General features: G+C 42.3%; 1 protein-coding gene across 10 annotated transcripts in view; it reads right to left on the bottom strand.

Annotated features, from left to right (window-relative positions):
• The window catches only part of MCF2L2 (MCF.2 cell line derived transforming sequence-like 2), a 155,704-nt gene that overhangs the window by 134,830 nt on the left and 5,142 nt on the right, over nt 1-15,732 (bottom strand). For 4 of the 10 annotated variants that reach the window (XM_071752543.1, XM_071752547.1, XM_071752548.1 and 1 more), the window contains exon 1: nt 198-987. The exons of 2 other annotated variants lie outside the window; for them this stretch is intronic. In XM_071752543.1, the coding sequence (XP_071608644.1) occupies nt 198-339 (142 nt within the window). In that variant the 5' untranslated portion in view covers nt 340-987. Of the gene's footprint in view, nt 1-197; nt 990-15,732 lie in introns of those variants that run through there. 4 more of the 10 variants (XM_071752551.1, XM_071752552.1, XM_071752554.1 and 1 more) reach the window with 3 other exon arrangements.

Here is a 15,732-nt window from a genome sequence, read left to right as displayed (position 1 = left end):
GCAAACATCCCAGAAATATACAGCCAAGCGATGCACTTGTATCTGAGCTAACAGCCCAAGCCAGCCAGATGTCTGTATTTACCAGTGCAGCCCAGAGAAAGCATTAGAAAAATAATCTCCTCTTGCAAATCTCCTAGGAATGCAATGCAGCTACCACTGAGAGAAGATGCTATTTCTTTTAAAGATGCTGCACATACCTTTCTTTGCCATGTTCTCCAGTCTAACGCATCCTCCTATAAAATCATGGTAAGATTTCATTTCTCCTTCTGTTATCCGGACAGCAGTGAAAGGTGGATTCCTGGGCACCTGTTGTCCACATTTCCGACACCGAGTAGCCATTGCCACAGCTCAGGAGACTTTTGTCAGGAATCTGCTCTCACAGTTTGCTGGAATCCAGCCTGATTCTTCAGCTGTCAGTCCAGGCTGGTGACTTTATCCCACTTAGTTCATTCAAGGTCACTCTCACCGGCAGGATGTTCACCATTGCAATTGGCTAAGACTTTATAGGCTTACTAACTGTATTTGTTTCTCCCTCCTTGCTTTCAATATCAGTTTACTTTATTCTCTCATTCAGAATGAAAGCTGTGAACCTCAGCACAGCTTGTGCTCTGAATGGCTTATCATTAATTTAAAGCTATCTTATAAGCAACAGTGAAGAGAGAAGATCCCAGAAGCACATTGCAAGATCACAGAATGCCTCTTAAAGAGCATGCCAGATATGTTCACAACAAATTTTTCTTTAAGAAAAGGTTTTTCTTCATGATTTTTAATTCCTTCTGGGCGTACAATTTTATGATTCTTCATCACTGAGAACGGATTTTTTTACTTCTGCATTTCGGCTTGGACAGTGCAAGGAGACTGCTCTGCAGAGCTGCTCAGCCAATTACTCATTTGTCTGGCAGTGGTACTGGGAGGCTGCAACTCCACAGAAAAGCCCTCTGCTGCTGTGCACGGTCCCTGCTCATAAGATCTGATAACCTAAATGAACAGAGTAACAAATGGAGGACGAAAGGGAAATATTGCTGGCAGACATGCTCTGCTAGATGTGCAAACTCCGACCCAAATATTTTTCACAAAGCAGCTAAATCCATCAGTTTGACACCAAAATGGGAGATCTGAAGCATACATTTAAAATTCTCTATTTGTAGGTGCTGGATATTTAAATTGAGGGTTTTTTTTTTCCCTTTTAATGATTACAGTAATACAAATCACTGATCAGAGAGCCTTGTGAAGAAACTAGTAGTTGGGGAACTGAATGCAGAGAGCACTGATGCAGCAAAAATTAAAAAAAAAAAAAAAAAGAGCCTTTCCTGGGATCAGGAGTGATTGCACAGGAGTTGCATAAACAGGCACAAGGCCAGTGCTGGTGACAACATAAAGAGTACAATGAGAACCTGATAAATCAGGGCTAAGCTGCAACTTGGAGCTCAGCACCACTGACCTGAACACAGAACAAACTTCCTGCATGGTTCTTACATGCAGGCACAGGCAGTTTTTGCTTCCTCTGCCTCAGTCACTACCACAGGTTATCGCTTTACGTACTTGAATTGTGCTGCTTAGCTCATGGCCTTCCCAGCTGATCCCTTCACATGTACTCGGAAAGGAGGAACCTAATTAATATAAAATAGATAATGAAGTAGGGGGGAGAAAGGTGCCAGAAGAAAGCTGTCCATGATGCTATTAATGAAATGGTGAAATCTAGATGGACAGGTATGAATGTCTATAAACGAAATCATACAAAAGTCAGCTTAACCCTTCTTCCCCATCCCACAAATTTCTGCAGCTTCTCCCCTGCTAGCTCTGCCATTCCTCAACCAGACAGCGAGCTGCTTCAGCTCCCTAGCCTGGTACCCACAGACTGACCATGCAATAAAGCACCTACCAGGCCTGGGAAGTAACATGCCTCAGGACCTCTCCTTTTGATGAAATGAAGCTATAAAAAGAATCTCCATTCTTAAAGTAAAAGATTCATACCCCTTTCCACCCCAAATCTGCTGCATGGCATGGAGCTGGTCACCTTCCCACTCTGCCTTTGCTAAAACCCTGCCTGCATAGTGAAAACATTAACATACTGAGCTGTTCATTGACCTGATTCATTAGCATTTGTAAAATATTTATTGGAGCTTCCACAAAGAAATCCCCAGGGTACTGCAATATTTTGCAGACAGGGAGACCAGTGGCAGACAACACAAAATTTGCAGAAAACTGTCGTAATGAATTAAGGAAACTAGAAACATAACCCAGCAGTTTTTTCTTCAAGCCTTTCTTCTCTTTTCTTTCATCACAGGGGCTTCAAGGTGTCCTTCCATACACAGAAAAACTTGATATACCTTGAAAAAATAAGCTTTTCTGACAATATGTTCATGTTAGGTCTGACATACACAGGGCAATTGCACTTCAACCTTGCACGTATGTAGATATACAAAGGAGGAGAATCCAGCCCTTGTGACAACACACTTCTTTCTGCCATTCTCCCTTGCATATGCTGTTCCCATCAGCATCCATGAGGCACAGCAACAGCAGGATATGGGAGATACTCTGTTCCAAGGGGAAGCCTTGATGCTGGAAGTGAAATGCAAGAAGAAATCTGCCTCAGGTGTGAGCTTCTGAAGCACAAGGAGCCATAGCAGGCACCAGAAAAACTATCAAAAAATTATCTAAGTCTCAGTGTTTCCCTTGGAAACACCAATTCATTAAAATGTTAAATAGACATCTCTGATGGCTGAGCTACCACTGCCATCATCCAGCTCCAGGCACAAAAAATGACATGACTGTAGCTGCTGCATATTGAGTAACAGGGCACATATGGTTTAGCACAAGGACTGAGTGCTGTGCTGCAAGGACTAAGACGGATGGGCAGAAGGATCTCTTTGTTGTCCTGTAAGTTTCATTTCATTCACATTTCACAAGCAGCTGGGCTAGCTTCTCCCAGCATATATCAGTAACCTCTGACAAGGGAGCACAAAATAATCTGCACCGTTTCCTATCAAATCACCTCTTCTCTACTGCACTAGATGCATCTGCACAGGAGCTGCTGCAAGGAGTTGCTTGCAAAAATGGTTTTATGTGACACATTACCAAACGTGCATTCATTGGGGCTAATAGACTTACCACAATTTTCCTCCATTAGTTAAAAGTTACCAGTCTGAAAGCAAGACACTGTCCTTTGCATACAAAACACTATAGAGGAGGGAACAGGTACAAAATGGAAAGGTGTTATTTTGCTGCTGCTCCAGACAACTGATGCATAATGTGTGGAAAAGCTAAGGAAAAGGATGTTTTCTGTTCATGAATTGCCAGCATTGCCTAGCAACATCATCTGGGTTGGTCTGTCAATGAATGAGCAAGTAAATAAATAAAGTGTCACCAGAGGCTGTTAAAAAAACAAAACACAAAACCCACAAAAAACAAAAAAGAACCACCCAGATGTCCTTACATGCCATTACCAAAATAGCCTGAAGAACTACACTAGTTCTTAGTTTAATTAGAAATATCAGTTCATCTTGGAGTTGGAGCTTGCTGGAAGATGCTTGCTGTTATCCCTGAATGACACAGGTTTAAAGTCAAGTTTGTTAAATCAGTTTAAGCCCCATATATCTTCTCACAAAATAATACACTTCTGCACCAAAAACCAGTGCTCCAATGGTTGGTGACACTGTTAAGTGTGAAGCATGCAACAAACACATTGGATCTCAGTGATGCTGGGCACAACAGATGTAATTTCTAGTGAAGAGTAAAGAATTTAATTTTGGAACACCATTTATGTGCCAGAAGGAGGAGGCAGAAAGTCTGCTTCAGGTGAAAATGAGGCAGCTAGAAAAAAATACTGCAAGACTTACCCCACACAGTCACTAGAACAACTGAGGAAAAAACAGACATCCCTTTTCCAACAGAGCCTTGCAAGAACCATGAAATAAGCTTAGTAGATGAGACTCAAAAGTTGCCTCCCTTATCCAATGATTTTAAAAAATCCCAAACAAACAAAAAATTAACAGTGAGGTCAGCAAGAGATATCTTGTTTATCCATGAAGATCAGCAGCTTCTCCCATCTATGTATAGTATTCTACAAGGCTAAGAAATAAGTAATCTAAATCCAGTGCATATAAAATTGATATACATAGAAGCTAAGAAAAAAAACCCACCCATATTTCATGCCTGAAACCTCAGCTTTGCATTTTGCTATATTTTATGACATGTTTTATCTGAACTTTGAACTGTTCCTTGATAGATATGCTGAAACACATAATTCTTTTTGCATATACCTCCATGAACTTCTTTGTCTTTCCCACCATCCAGATCATGAACCTGATAAGTCATAAGGCATTTCAGCAGCTTGACATCAAAGCTTATTTTCAGAGTACACTTAGTGCTGTTACAGGTAACATCCATTCCACTATCCTGAAATGAAAATGATCCTATTAACTTCTATTTTTTTTTCTTCCAACTAATGAAAAGCAGACCATAATTCCCACTCTCTCCTTTTTTAATAAAGGAATACATCCCAAGCATTGTTTTAAGCCCCAAGGAGCTAAAGGAATGAGCAGAGGAAAAAATATCTCCGCTCTTGAAATTACTTCCAGCAAACAGCACTGCTACAATTACAGCAAGCAGCTACTGCACTAGAAGGCACTAATTCCCGTGCCATATGGCTTCAGAATCTCATTACACTGATCTACTTAAAGTGATTTCTTAACTGATGAACAAAACATTTTTGGTCACCTTCAGCAGCAGGAAACAAGAGCTTCACCACTTCTGGTGTACATTTACTTCTAAATGACTCCTGCCAAAAGCAGGAGTGAGTATAGTAAAGATCAGAAGACAACCTAAACAAAGAACTTCTGTTGCCATCACAAAGCTCTATAGGCAGCCATGGCTACTCAAGGATTACCATCCTTATTAATAAATAAGTAAGAGAAGGGGGGAAAAAAAAAAAGAAAAAAGAAAAACACAAAAAAGCAAGCCAGTATTATCACTGCTAGACTAGAGAAGCTGCTCAGGAGATCAAGATACCAGTGAAAACTTCACAGACCAAGCAGTGGGCAGGACTCAATGCTGCACCTGCAGAGTTTATTTTTATTACCTCTGTTGACCTCAGCTGCTAAGTGCCCATCAGCAAGAACAGGAGACACTTCCATCCTGCTATACACCTGCTTGGCAAAATCAACAGATTTCCAAAGTTACCAATCTGTAACTGGCGCAGAGGTAAAAATCAGCTAGATCCATGTAAGAGGCTTGGATGCAAAGTTATTCCAGTCTTGATCATGCAAATACCTGAGGACCAAAGTGAGGCTAAGAGCCTTTCTGTGCAACACATACCCAAAACCTAGCTCTTGGCTTAAAACACCAGGGGAATAAAACAAAAGACAACGAAACACAATAGGAACAGATGAGAAAGATACTGTGTAACCCAAAGAAGCCTGGGCATGTCAGGCCACCATTTTCACACTCCTAAACACCACAATCTCCATACCCCCAGTGCAGCATGCACTGTGAGAAGTGGATGCACAGGCACAGCCATTGCCCTCCAGCAGCAGCATGAGTGCTGGAAAAAGAAAGTCTCTGAAAATGAAGAAGAAAACAGGTTTTTCTCATCTTTGTAGTCTACCACTGACACAGCCACCTCCAGTGTGATGGTTCTTTCTAGTACCCAGACACTGCACTGTTCCCCTTTCCCTCTTCACTGTTTTCTCTCTGCAGCCAGCCACTGGAGCACTGGCAGTACAGAACAGCTGCAGAACCCATGCATCCAAGACCCCCACAAAAGCTTCTTTACCTGACAGAAGCATAATTTTTTTTATTTTGGTTTGTGGCCATTAATAACTTAAAGCGGATAAAGGAGAACCAGAAAGACAGAGGGATAAAAATAGGATATGCAAGAATCACAAGGGCTGTTGAGCCTTAAGGCTATTGGGCACATGCCAAATGTTAGCTGAACAGGAAGAAATAGCTTCTCACATTACGAAATACAGTAAAGGCATTTTCAATGTTTTATTGCCATCTCACACTCAGCATCAGCTACTATGTAGGGTGGGATATTGGTTCTTAGGGACTACTGATTTTTTTCCCTGTTTGCATGCTTATGCACTGAGATCTAGTCAGCTATTCTGAGTAACCCACAAGGAAAAAGAAGCTTCTATCTAGACTTTTCTGAACATCGAGTCTTTGACTGATTGGGCTCTCTCACCTGGCAGATGCACTAGAAACACATTCCTTTCACATCCCCTAAGGATAAGGTTTGCATTGTGCCAGGTTTCTGAGGGTCAAATCAGTCAAAGATAAGTTATTCTCTCTGGCCTGGTAGCTGTGAACTACATGTTCTTACTTTTCCCCAATACAGGTCTGCTGTCACAAGGTAGTTTCTCTGTGCTGGGCACCTGCAAACGAGAGGCTGCAGCACTCTCCTTTGTGTGCACCCACAAGTGCAGTCACACAGGGCTGCTGGGCACCTGCACACACCTAGACCCAGGCAGCAGGAACTTGTCTGCTCAGTGCCTGATGCTGCACAAGTTTTACAGGAAACCAAACTGCAATACTTTGTCAAAACCAAGCAAGAGCTTCTAAAATTATATGGAAAGGGGCTTGTTGTGACAGACAAAGCAGGAGCTTAAAAGCCCAATTTCCTTTTGTGGCAGGACTAAAATTACCCAGGGACTGTATATGCTAACAGGTACATGCAGTAAAAAAAAAGATGTTAGCATATACAGTCAAGTCAGCTTGTGGTACAGAAGCAGTATAGAACTGCATTAAAGATAGCACATCATATAAGAGGCATTGCAAGGGTTTCTCTGCAACATTACACTAATGCACAAAGACCTTCCCTGCCAAGTACCCCGCTACTGAGACATGCAGCATTCCTATGCTGGGATGTGCTACACACTGTATGCACAAGTCTAAGCCTCAGTAGATATAAAAAAAGGACAGTACTTTGAGTTCAACATCATGGTGGACTTCAATTGCCCAAAGCAGAGTGGTGCAGTGTTTTTATGAGATAAGAAATTGCTCTTCAGTCTGCCAGGAAACCCCACTGCAAATGCTTTCTGCTGACCAGCAGAAATAATAGATAAGTCAGTAAAATGTATTTAAATCCCACATCCGCTTCTAGACCTTAATCCCAATAGGCAAAAGTCCACTTCATGGAAGATAGCACTAAATAATGCTTTGCACTTCTACAGTGATTCCCAGCTGAGCACTTTGGCACCACAGAGAGATTGTTACACCTATAAAGTAGACAGATTTCCATTTAATTGACAATAAAGAGATACCATTTAAGAATAATTTTGTTTGTTTGTTTGTTTTGAGTTTGCATCCGAGAGCCATTAGAAGGCTCAAGGGGAAGAGCAGGAGTAATTTCACCTAAAGTTTTGCCCCACAAAAGCAAAAATTTGGGGAGGAATGCACTGAAAACGGATATCCATATATATCCCACTGGTGTGGGAGCCCTTCAAATTGGTTGATATTAGGGGGAACCTTTAAATGCTCTGCTTAAAGAAGTAAAAGTAAACTAGTTCAAAAGCAGATAAAAGCTGTAGGTTCGCAATTGGGAGTATTCTGTTGTTAGAATCAAAACCATATCAGACTTAACATATGAGACTGTTGATATGATCCATATGACCCTGTCCACTTTGAGGTCAAGTAGCATGCCACCCTCCTAATTGCTCCCAAATATAGGTCTGTCTACACTGGACTTCTTATTCTCTGAGGTACCACCTGGAGTTAGATGTGTTCAGTTTGTCTTTCAAAGATGTTTAACAACACTGATGTACATCAGCATGATCTCTCCTGGACCTGCAAACTAGAAATATATCTGCAAGCACCACCTCAGTAGTAGAGCACCCATCTCAGTCAGCTTTGCCTAGAGCATGGCTCCAAGGGTACTGCTGAGGTGTGCAGCATACAAGCAGCAAAGAAGGTTGAGCTGCATTATCAGAACATACATGCCACTAAAAGCAGCAGATCTGAGTAGATGACACATCTGCTGGAGTCTGCATTGCGTTAGGAGGGATTCCAGCTCCTGCTGTGCCACTGCAGACAGCTGGCAGAGATCTCTCTTACTGTGAGAACTTTTGTGCCATCTGACCTCACCCCCCAGCAGAAAGCAACACCATAGTCAGACTTCAAGGACCACCCTGCTCAGCCCTAGCCAGTGCTTCTAGACAGCACTGAAAGCCAGCTGTAGCACCCAGGAGAACATGAGACCTGGCCTCCATTCAGCTTCTCTCTCAAATTAATTCCTAAGTGATATAAAGACATTCAGAGTAAACAGCCTCTTCTCTTCCTTCTCAAATACTGCTTCCTTGTAAGATGCTATAGCATCCAAACACTCTTTACTTTTTCCTACACTTTGTGTTGCCCTGAAGGCTCCAAAAGCTCAAGGTTAGCAACTGATGCCACAAAATTACTATCTACAGTCACCCTGACTGAAAAAGAGTCTAATTATTTAATGTGCTGATAAACAAACCATACTTGTTACTTGCCTCCCTGGCCTCTGAAATATGCATGGGATTTCTTGCAATTGATTATACTTTATTTCTCAAGCCTCTGAGACACTTGAGCTGATAACACAGGACTCAGATGAGGCTTCTGGTCTGTCCATGCAACACATGAATTTCCAGCCATTCACCTGCCCTCCAGGTCTCCCATGTAGATTTCCAGGGTCCCTGGAAATTTTTCCAGCTTCCTAACAGCCTTCAGACCCCCCATACACCTTTAAAGCTTCCCACACAGCAAACCAGCTTCAGTAGTCAGATCACTCTTTGGGTTGCCCATTCAACTTTCCTTCCATGACTTACCTTCCATGCACTATGGAGATTTCCAGCCTCCATCCTCTCTTTCCTTCTACACCTAACAAGAGACATTGTTCCCTTTCTTTCAACTAGTATGTCTTTCACAGCTCCTTTAGAACAGGCCATTCTCCCCACCACTATTAGTGATAACACCTGCTCCTAATTCGTATCTGCTTTCAGGTGAGGAAATATTAGTTTCACTGCCTCTTTAACCCTTTTTATTATTTTAACCCCTATTTTTAACCCTTATTATTATTTTATTATTTAACTCTTTTTATTATTTTCCTGTAAGTTGTATTCCAAGTCTTTGTGTTTTCTGGCAGATGTTTAAGACATGGTCACTTTTGTAGTGTTCAACTAAATTATCAAAATCTCATCAGATTCTGTAAGAGAAGCTGCCCTAAGATAAGGCTCTTATGTTTTCCTGAGATTAAAAGGAAGTTATGTCCTTATTCCTGAACAGGAAAATTACTTTCATGTAAAACTGAGACTGTGGTTCCTAAAGAGAAGAAGAATCGCACAGGTGTTGTCAAGTAACATCCTTCTATCATCTACCCTCGTTTGAATGAAAAGCTTAGAGAACTTCCGTTCCCAAATTTTCAGGGGTTCAGCACCCATCTCCCAGGCTGTTTATCTCTGGAGACCAAACTTATCTTTGAACTCGTGCTTAGTGGGTGTTACTCATTTTGATGCTATTGTAGCTGGAAGGGGGAGATGGCCTTCCTCTTTCCAGTGTTAGTGCTGAGAAATTGTTACACCCTCCTGTGCCCTCTAGTGGCTCCTCAGCAAAAAAAGCAGAGATGGGGACGAGATGAATCTCTCTGGAGGGGTGACAACAGAAGGCAACTCCTGAATACAAAACCCTGCAGTGCCAGAAAATCTTTTGGAAATTATGCTAGAGGGAGCGAGAATCTTCTACCCAACTCTGTAGCCTTTCAGCTGAGCTGAGAAAGGAAGATAAAATGGTTTGACCCGGTCCTTGAGGGACTTTGTCAGTGGAAGTTGTAGCATTGAAAGGTACTGACGTGCCCTCTGCTGCCCCCTGTGCAACAACAGCAAATCTGCCTTCCTGAGACCGGCACACACACACAGCCCTTGCCCCGGGGGCAGCCCGGCTCTGGTGTCCTGCAGGAGGGAGGTGGATGCAGGGCCATGCCTGCTGGTGTTCCGTGTCTCTTCCTTCCCACGGCTGGCCTGGGGAAACCTTGCATGGTGCTGGCACTCCAGATCTGAAGGGGAAAGTGGGACATGCACTGTGTGGCCTGTACAGAGCTGCTATTACAGATACTGGGGTGGAATGGGCCCAGAATATCACTGACAAGCTCATCTTTCTTTCTGTCTAAACAACACTGCTCCTCAAAGGGCTTAGAGCTTTTTTTTCCCATTTAAGTTACAGCTATGCATAAGGCTCTGATGTATAGGCTGGAGGGTAATTCAATGTGATCCAGAATGACAGCTGCACATTGCTGAGACTGCATTCTCCCCTAGCTGAAAACAAAGCCAGAAAGTATGATTCTTCTGATCTACAAAAAAAAAAAAAAAAAAACAACAACAACAAAAACCAAAAATGAAAAAACCAAACCCACAAAACAAACAAAAAAACCTTTACCTCAAACTGAACTGTGACTTCAAAGTTTGCTGTGAAGCCTCTCCTAGTTTCCACAACATTGAAGGGGAAAAGATACTTGACACTGATAGCAAACATCTGAGACAGAGGGATGGGTGAGAGTAGCTTTGAATCTCTCTTTAAAAAAAATTGTTTAGTTTTCACACAATAAGTTGACCACCATAACAAGGATTAATGAGGTTTTCCCAGCAATGTTTTTTACCAGCTACTGGCCTATAATAGCTGGGAGCTCAGGGTCATACTACAGCCATAGCTATTTCTGTTTGATATAACCTTTCCTCTGAATATTGCAAGATTAAAAGTATGACTCCTGTAAACATCATTGCATTTTATGCTGCAAACACCAATGTTGATCACTTCAGAAATTAAGCCTTGGCTTCAGGAACCTCTGAACCAAAGTGTAATGGGTAACTGAACTTCAGACTCAAAACAGGGAAAAAGTCATCCTTTGATATGTGAAGGATTATTGGTGTACAACAAGAGACAGAACCTCCTGGTGGTAATTCTAGCCAAGCAGTTCCATCAAAATATGAACTCCATTCCAGAAAAAAAATGCATTTGAAGTGTTAAGGATGTAGCACATATAATTAACAGACAACATATCATCTCATTTCTACTTATCATTATTACTAAAGCTGCATGTGATTGCAATAATCCTATCTGTCAGCACTTCCATCTTAAAAAGTGCTAGCTAAACTTTAGATAATGCAATAACAATAATTGCATTATTATGCAATGGAGATGCTGGTAAGTGCGGACTAAACCTCTTACGTATAATTTAAATAAAAAGGTCTTAGAATTTAAAGGCAACAATCACTTTTCTAAAGTACTGAAAGATACCATCTCTGGTTTTAGACTTTCTTCACTTCTCCACATTCCAATGTCTTGAACTGGCTCTCCAGTATTAATTGGGAGTAACTCCTGTGAAATCTCTGGAGCTCAAGGCATGTATTGAACAAGGAGAGTCAGATCCTGTCAGCAGCTGTTGCCAGGCAGACCAAAATGCTGTACATTAGCATTGTTTGGCTTGGATTTATGTCTTGGAACTGCAGACAACTGCTCTTGTATCCAGGGCCAGCTGTAGAGAATTCATTGCTCAAGGGAAACTGGAAATCATGCAGCTCACAGTCATGCAGGGAAAGCAGTAGCTAAATGGTTTGCAGCCCCTCATATCTCGTTGCCCTAGGCAACCACCTGCACTGCGCAAGCAGCAGATCCAGCCTCTCCCATATGAAGTCTGTAACATATGGTGTTAATATATGGATTGATACTATGAAAGCCTTACTGTAGCATCACTAGGGTGCTCACATATTAGGTGATATGGGTGGGTACATAGTCTCAGGATAAGAGCTGCTGGTTTCCATTCAAGATCTTTGAGACACAGATAGAGGTCACTGGAAGCACAGATTATAGCCTGCTCTCACGGATGAGGGGCATCTGACTCAAGATCCTCTCAGCCTGGCTTTCCTTGAGCTCTTTCAGGAACTGGCCCAAGATCCCCAAATGAACTCAGGACAGTTCTAACAGGAGGTCATAAGTCTCTTGTTCCAAGGCAGTGCCTAAGCTGTGCTGTCCCTTAAATCAGTTTGCAGCAAGGGCTAAACCTGGGTGACCATAGCACATGCAGACAAAAATATCAGGTCCTGCAGAGTGCTGAGTGCCAGCAGTTCCTCAGTTATTCACAAAGAAATAAAGAGCTCTTTGCACCTGTCTGGATCAGAGCCACTCTCTTGTGATATTGATGAGAGATCATTTCCCATAACCTCTTTGCAATGTTTCAAAGGATTTTGGCTTCCGCAGCAATTTAATATTTACTCCCATGCTTGAGTAATCCAGGTTAGGAATCAGTAACTTTTAAAATCAAAAGCTAGACAAACATCCCAAAAAGGATCCCAAAATTTCCCTTTCACTGTCCCTAATACTTCTTAGTCTCTCTACCTCCTTGAGCTCTGCCACCAGGCATAGCAAGTCATTCACCTGCTTGCATCGCACACAGACCCCACTCACACTGTCCTCTGGTGCTAACACGAGGCTCAGACACTCTACACAGCCACAGGCCCAAACAGCTACGTCCCTCTTCAGGGCTTCTGTCTGTGCGGACACACCCTGCATCTTAAAAGGACCAGGTTTTGCTTTTTTGGAGACCATTGCTCCTTCAAGAGATCTGTGAGGTGGCTGTGCCCCTCCTGCTTACCCTGCCTGCATGAACTGCCGTGCCCCACTCCTGTTTGCCTGCTCCTGTTTGCTGCACTCTGGGTCACTGGCACTCCTCACAGCCCTTTATATCCCTCTGGGGAGTGCTGGGTGCCACTCTCTTATCAGCTGATTGATTGGCCTCACCTGAGACCACCAGCAGAAGGTGGGGCAGCTCTTCGCAGCCCTTTATATCCCTCTGGGCAGTGCTGGGTGCTGCCCCCTTATCAGCTGATTAGCCTCACCTGAGGCCACCAGCAGACGAGCTGCTGTCCTTTCCTCCACTGCATTCACAAGTTCTTCTTTACAATGTTTCTGGTCTCAGAGTAGTACCTCTCTTCATGCCATGATTTACAGATCACTTAAGGTATTTAGAAGTGATGTTTTTCCATCTGTGCATGCAAGAGTTGGCTGTTTCTCCACCTGGTCTCCCTCGTGTTGCTCAGTTTTAATTCTGGCCATGTCTGCTGCACTGGTTAGCTTGAGTCACCCAAGCTGACTGACTAATAATGATTCATGCGCCATGTTATCCCTTCACATCATCCTCTAGCATTGTCTCATATGAGCAGAAGGCAGCAGCTTTGCAGAGAACTCATATTTTTCCCAGTCACTGACCCACTGACCACTGGGGGAACTCCTGATGTTGCTGTGCTGAACTCTAAAGTGAGGAAGAAGAGGCTCACTCAGTGGGCTAAAACACATCAGCATTAACACAAAACACTTATGGTTTATCTTGTCCCGTATGTATGTACACAAGTCCAGCACCAAAAAACCAGGAGAAAATATACAAACAGGGATAGTACCAGACACTGTGTTGTTAAAATGATTTTGGCAATCATCCAGGCCTCATCCAAAAAGGCTGATACTAGACTGAATGATGAGTAATTCCTTGGGGGCTAAGAAAGGCCTCAAACATGGTGCAGAAGAAGGAAAAAATTGCTTAGGTTATTCTCTACAATGGCACTGCAAGTACCTTCCCCAGTGCTAAACTTGTTTCCCCCAGGAAGATGTCCTCTCAGGGAATCTCTTGGATTCAGGCACCATATGGAAGGAGAGAAAATAAATTAAATAAAAAATGAGGTAGGAGGTGGGAAAAGGCCCTTGTATATAATAAGCTGCCAGGAACTGTGATAGATGTCAGCTCTTTTTAATTCCTAGCAAGGCCATCTGAGCTTCCCTTTGCCACAGAGATGGGAACTGACAAGGGCTGCACTCTATCTCCTTTTGGCCCTATTTGCTTTTTAATCTTGGGACTTAGCAGTGCAGAACGATCACAACTGCCTACTCTGTTAGCAAGTGATGACTTCTGTCAGCACCACCAGCTTTCATTGTTCCTTACCCAGAGACCTCACACAGAAGGAAACTCCTTGTGCTTGGTTTCCCCTGGAGAGACCCCCACCTCCTTCTCCCAGGTAGCTCTGGAGTGTTTAAAACAAGGGGAAAGTGCCACAGTCTGAACAGCTTATTGAATGATGCTGAAAGAAGTAATTCCTCCCCTACTTCTGACATAAGCTACTTCATTAAAAAAAATTAATAAAAAATAATTTAATAAACAACCTTCCCCAGTTGCCCTCCCCCTGAAAACAAACAAAACAAAACCAATACAACTAAATAAAACAAAACAGAACAACAAAACAGAACAACAAAACAGAACAAACAAGCAAAATCCAACAGAAACCCACCACCTTATGTTTGCAAATGCCTGCTCTGGAAGTCAGAATTTCCTGACTTCTGCTTTATTAAAACCATCATAGAGGGCTAACACTGTCTGAAATACAGTCTGTCTGAGCCAGAGATGGGTTCAGGAAAGCCATGAGAAGAGATGACCCAAACAGCAGACTACAGACTTGCTTGCAACTGAAACATTCATCTTAGAATTATTTGTCTGAGTCCCAGCTACTTTCCAGCTACCAACAGACAAATTACACAGCCCTGAAGAGCTTTCTAAGGATGCACAGGACCAGATGCCTGGCACACACACTATAATAGTGCCCTTCCAAACTGCAAAACTCAGATTCTGCCACCTGATTTTCCTTCAATAATACCCTCACATGTTAAACACTGTCCCGTGCGTTCACTTCAAGAAACAAACACCTACAAGCCATTAGTGAAGTAGGATGGAAAATAAAGGACAGGCAGAGACTTCTGTAGCATTAGATTTAACAGCAGCAATATGGGAGCTTTTGAAACAAATAGTAACCTACAGATTGACAGATTGGATCACACCTCAGTTCCATTCAGCCTAGTATCCTGTCTCCAACAGTTGCCATCACAAAATGCTTTAGTAGAAAGTGTGAAATCTCTGCAGCAAGCAGATGGTGGATGGTAGCTGCTCCTATTTCCTCTTCTTCCTAACATCCTGGTCTCTTACTGGCTTGAGAATGAAAGATAAGGGTTTAAATGGACAGTTTTGAGGAGGATACCAATAAATAAGAAAACGCCTAAGACTGTAATCAGTATTTCAGCTCTGTGTGGCTCTGCTTTCTGCATGATGCTGTAAGAGAAATAATTAATGGTAACACACGTGGATATTGCAGGATTTTTTTCTCTTGAATTCTGTTAAGGATGGTAAAGTCAGAATCACATCCTATATAAAAAAAAAATCAGCTAAAGTAAGAGATGGTATGTTGAAGAGAAACACCTCCCAGTCATTCTTTTCTGAAACAGAAGCAGTTTTAGCAAAGACTACTGTTTCTAATAGTTGTGGGAAGCTCTTTTATCACCATCATCTCCCTAAACACAAGACCAAATTATCACATAAATATTTTGCCTTGAGACAAAGACAAACTAGTGTTCCAAATCCTCAACCCATAACAATTTCCTATGGTCTTTATTTCTGATCATGCCTCAACAAACCGGGTTAAAATGTAGGACTGTAATATTCTACATTCTGGAGTGTACACTAGGCACATCTGTACATTTGTCATGAATTTCTGTGAAAGCTTGATTTCTACTTTTTATAGGCAGAAACTTTGCAGCATTAGCAAAACACTTTTAAATAGTTCCTTATTAACCAGTTCCCAGTGAAGCAGCTGCACAGAATAAGCAATATGGAATGGGATAAAATTAATAACCACAATTAGGGAACAAAAATGTAAACAAGCAAAAATGTAAACAATGTAAGCTGTG

Source organism: Heliangelus exortis, chromosome 9 (assembly GCF_036169615.1).
Source record: "Heliangelus exortis chromosome 9, bHelExo1.hap1, whole genome shotgun sequence".
NCBI lineage: Eukaryota > Metazoa > Chordata > Aves > Apodiformes > Trochilidae > Heliangelus > Heliangelus exortis.
This window is presented reverse-complemented; position numbering and strand designations above follow the sequence as displayed.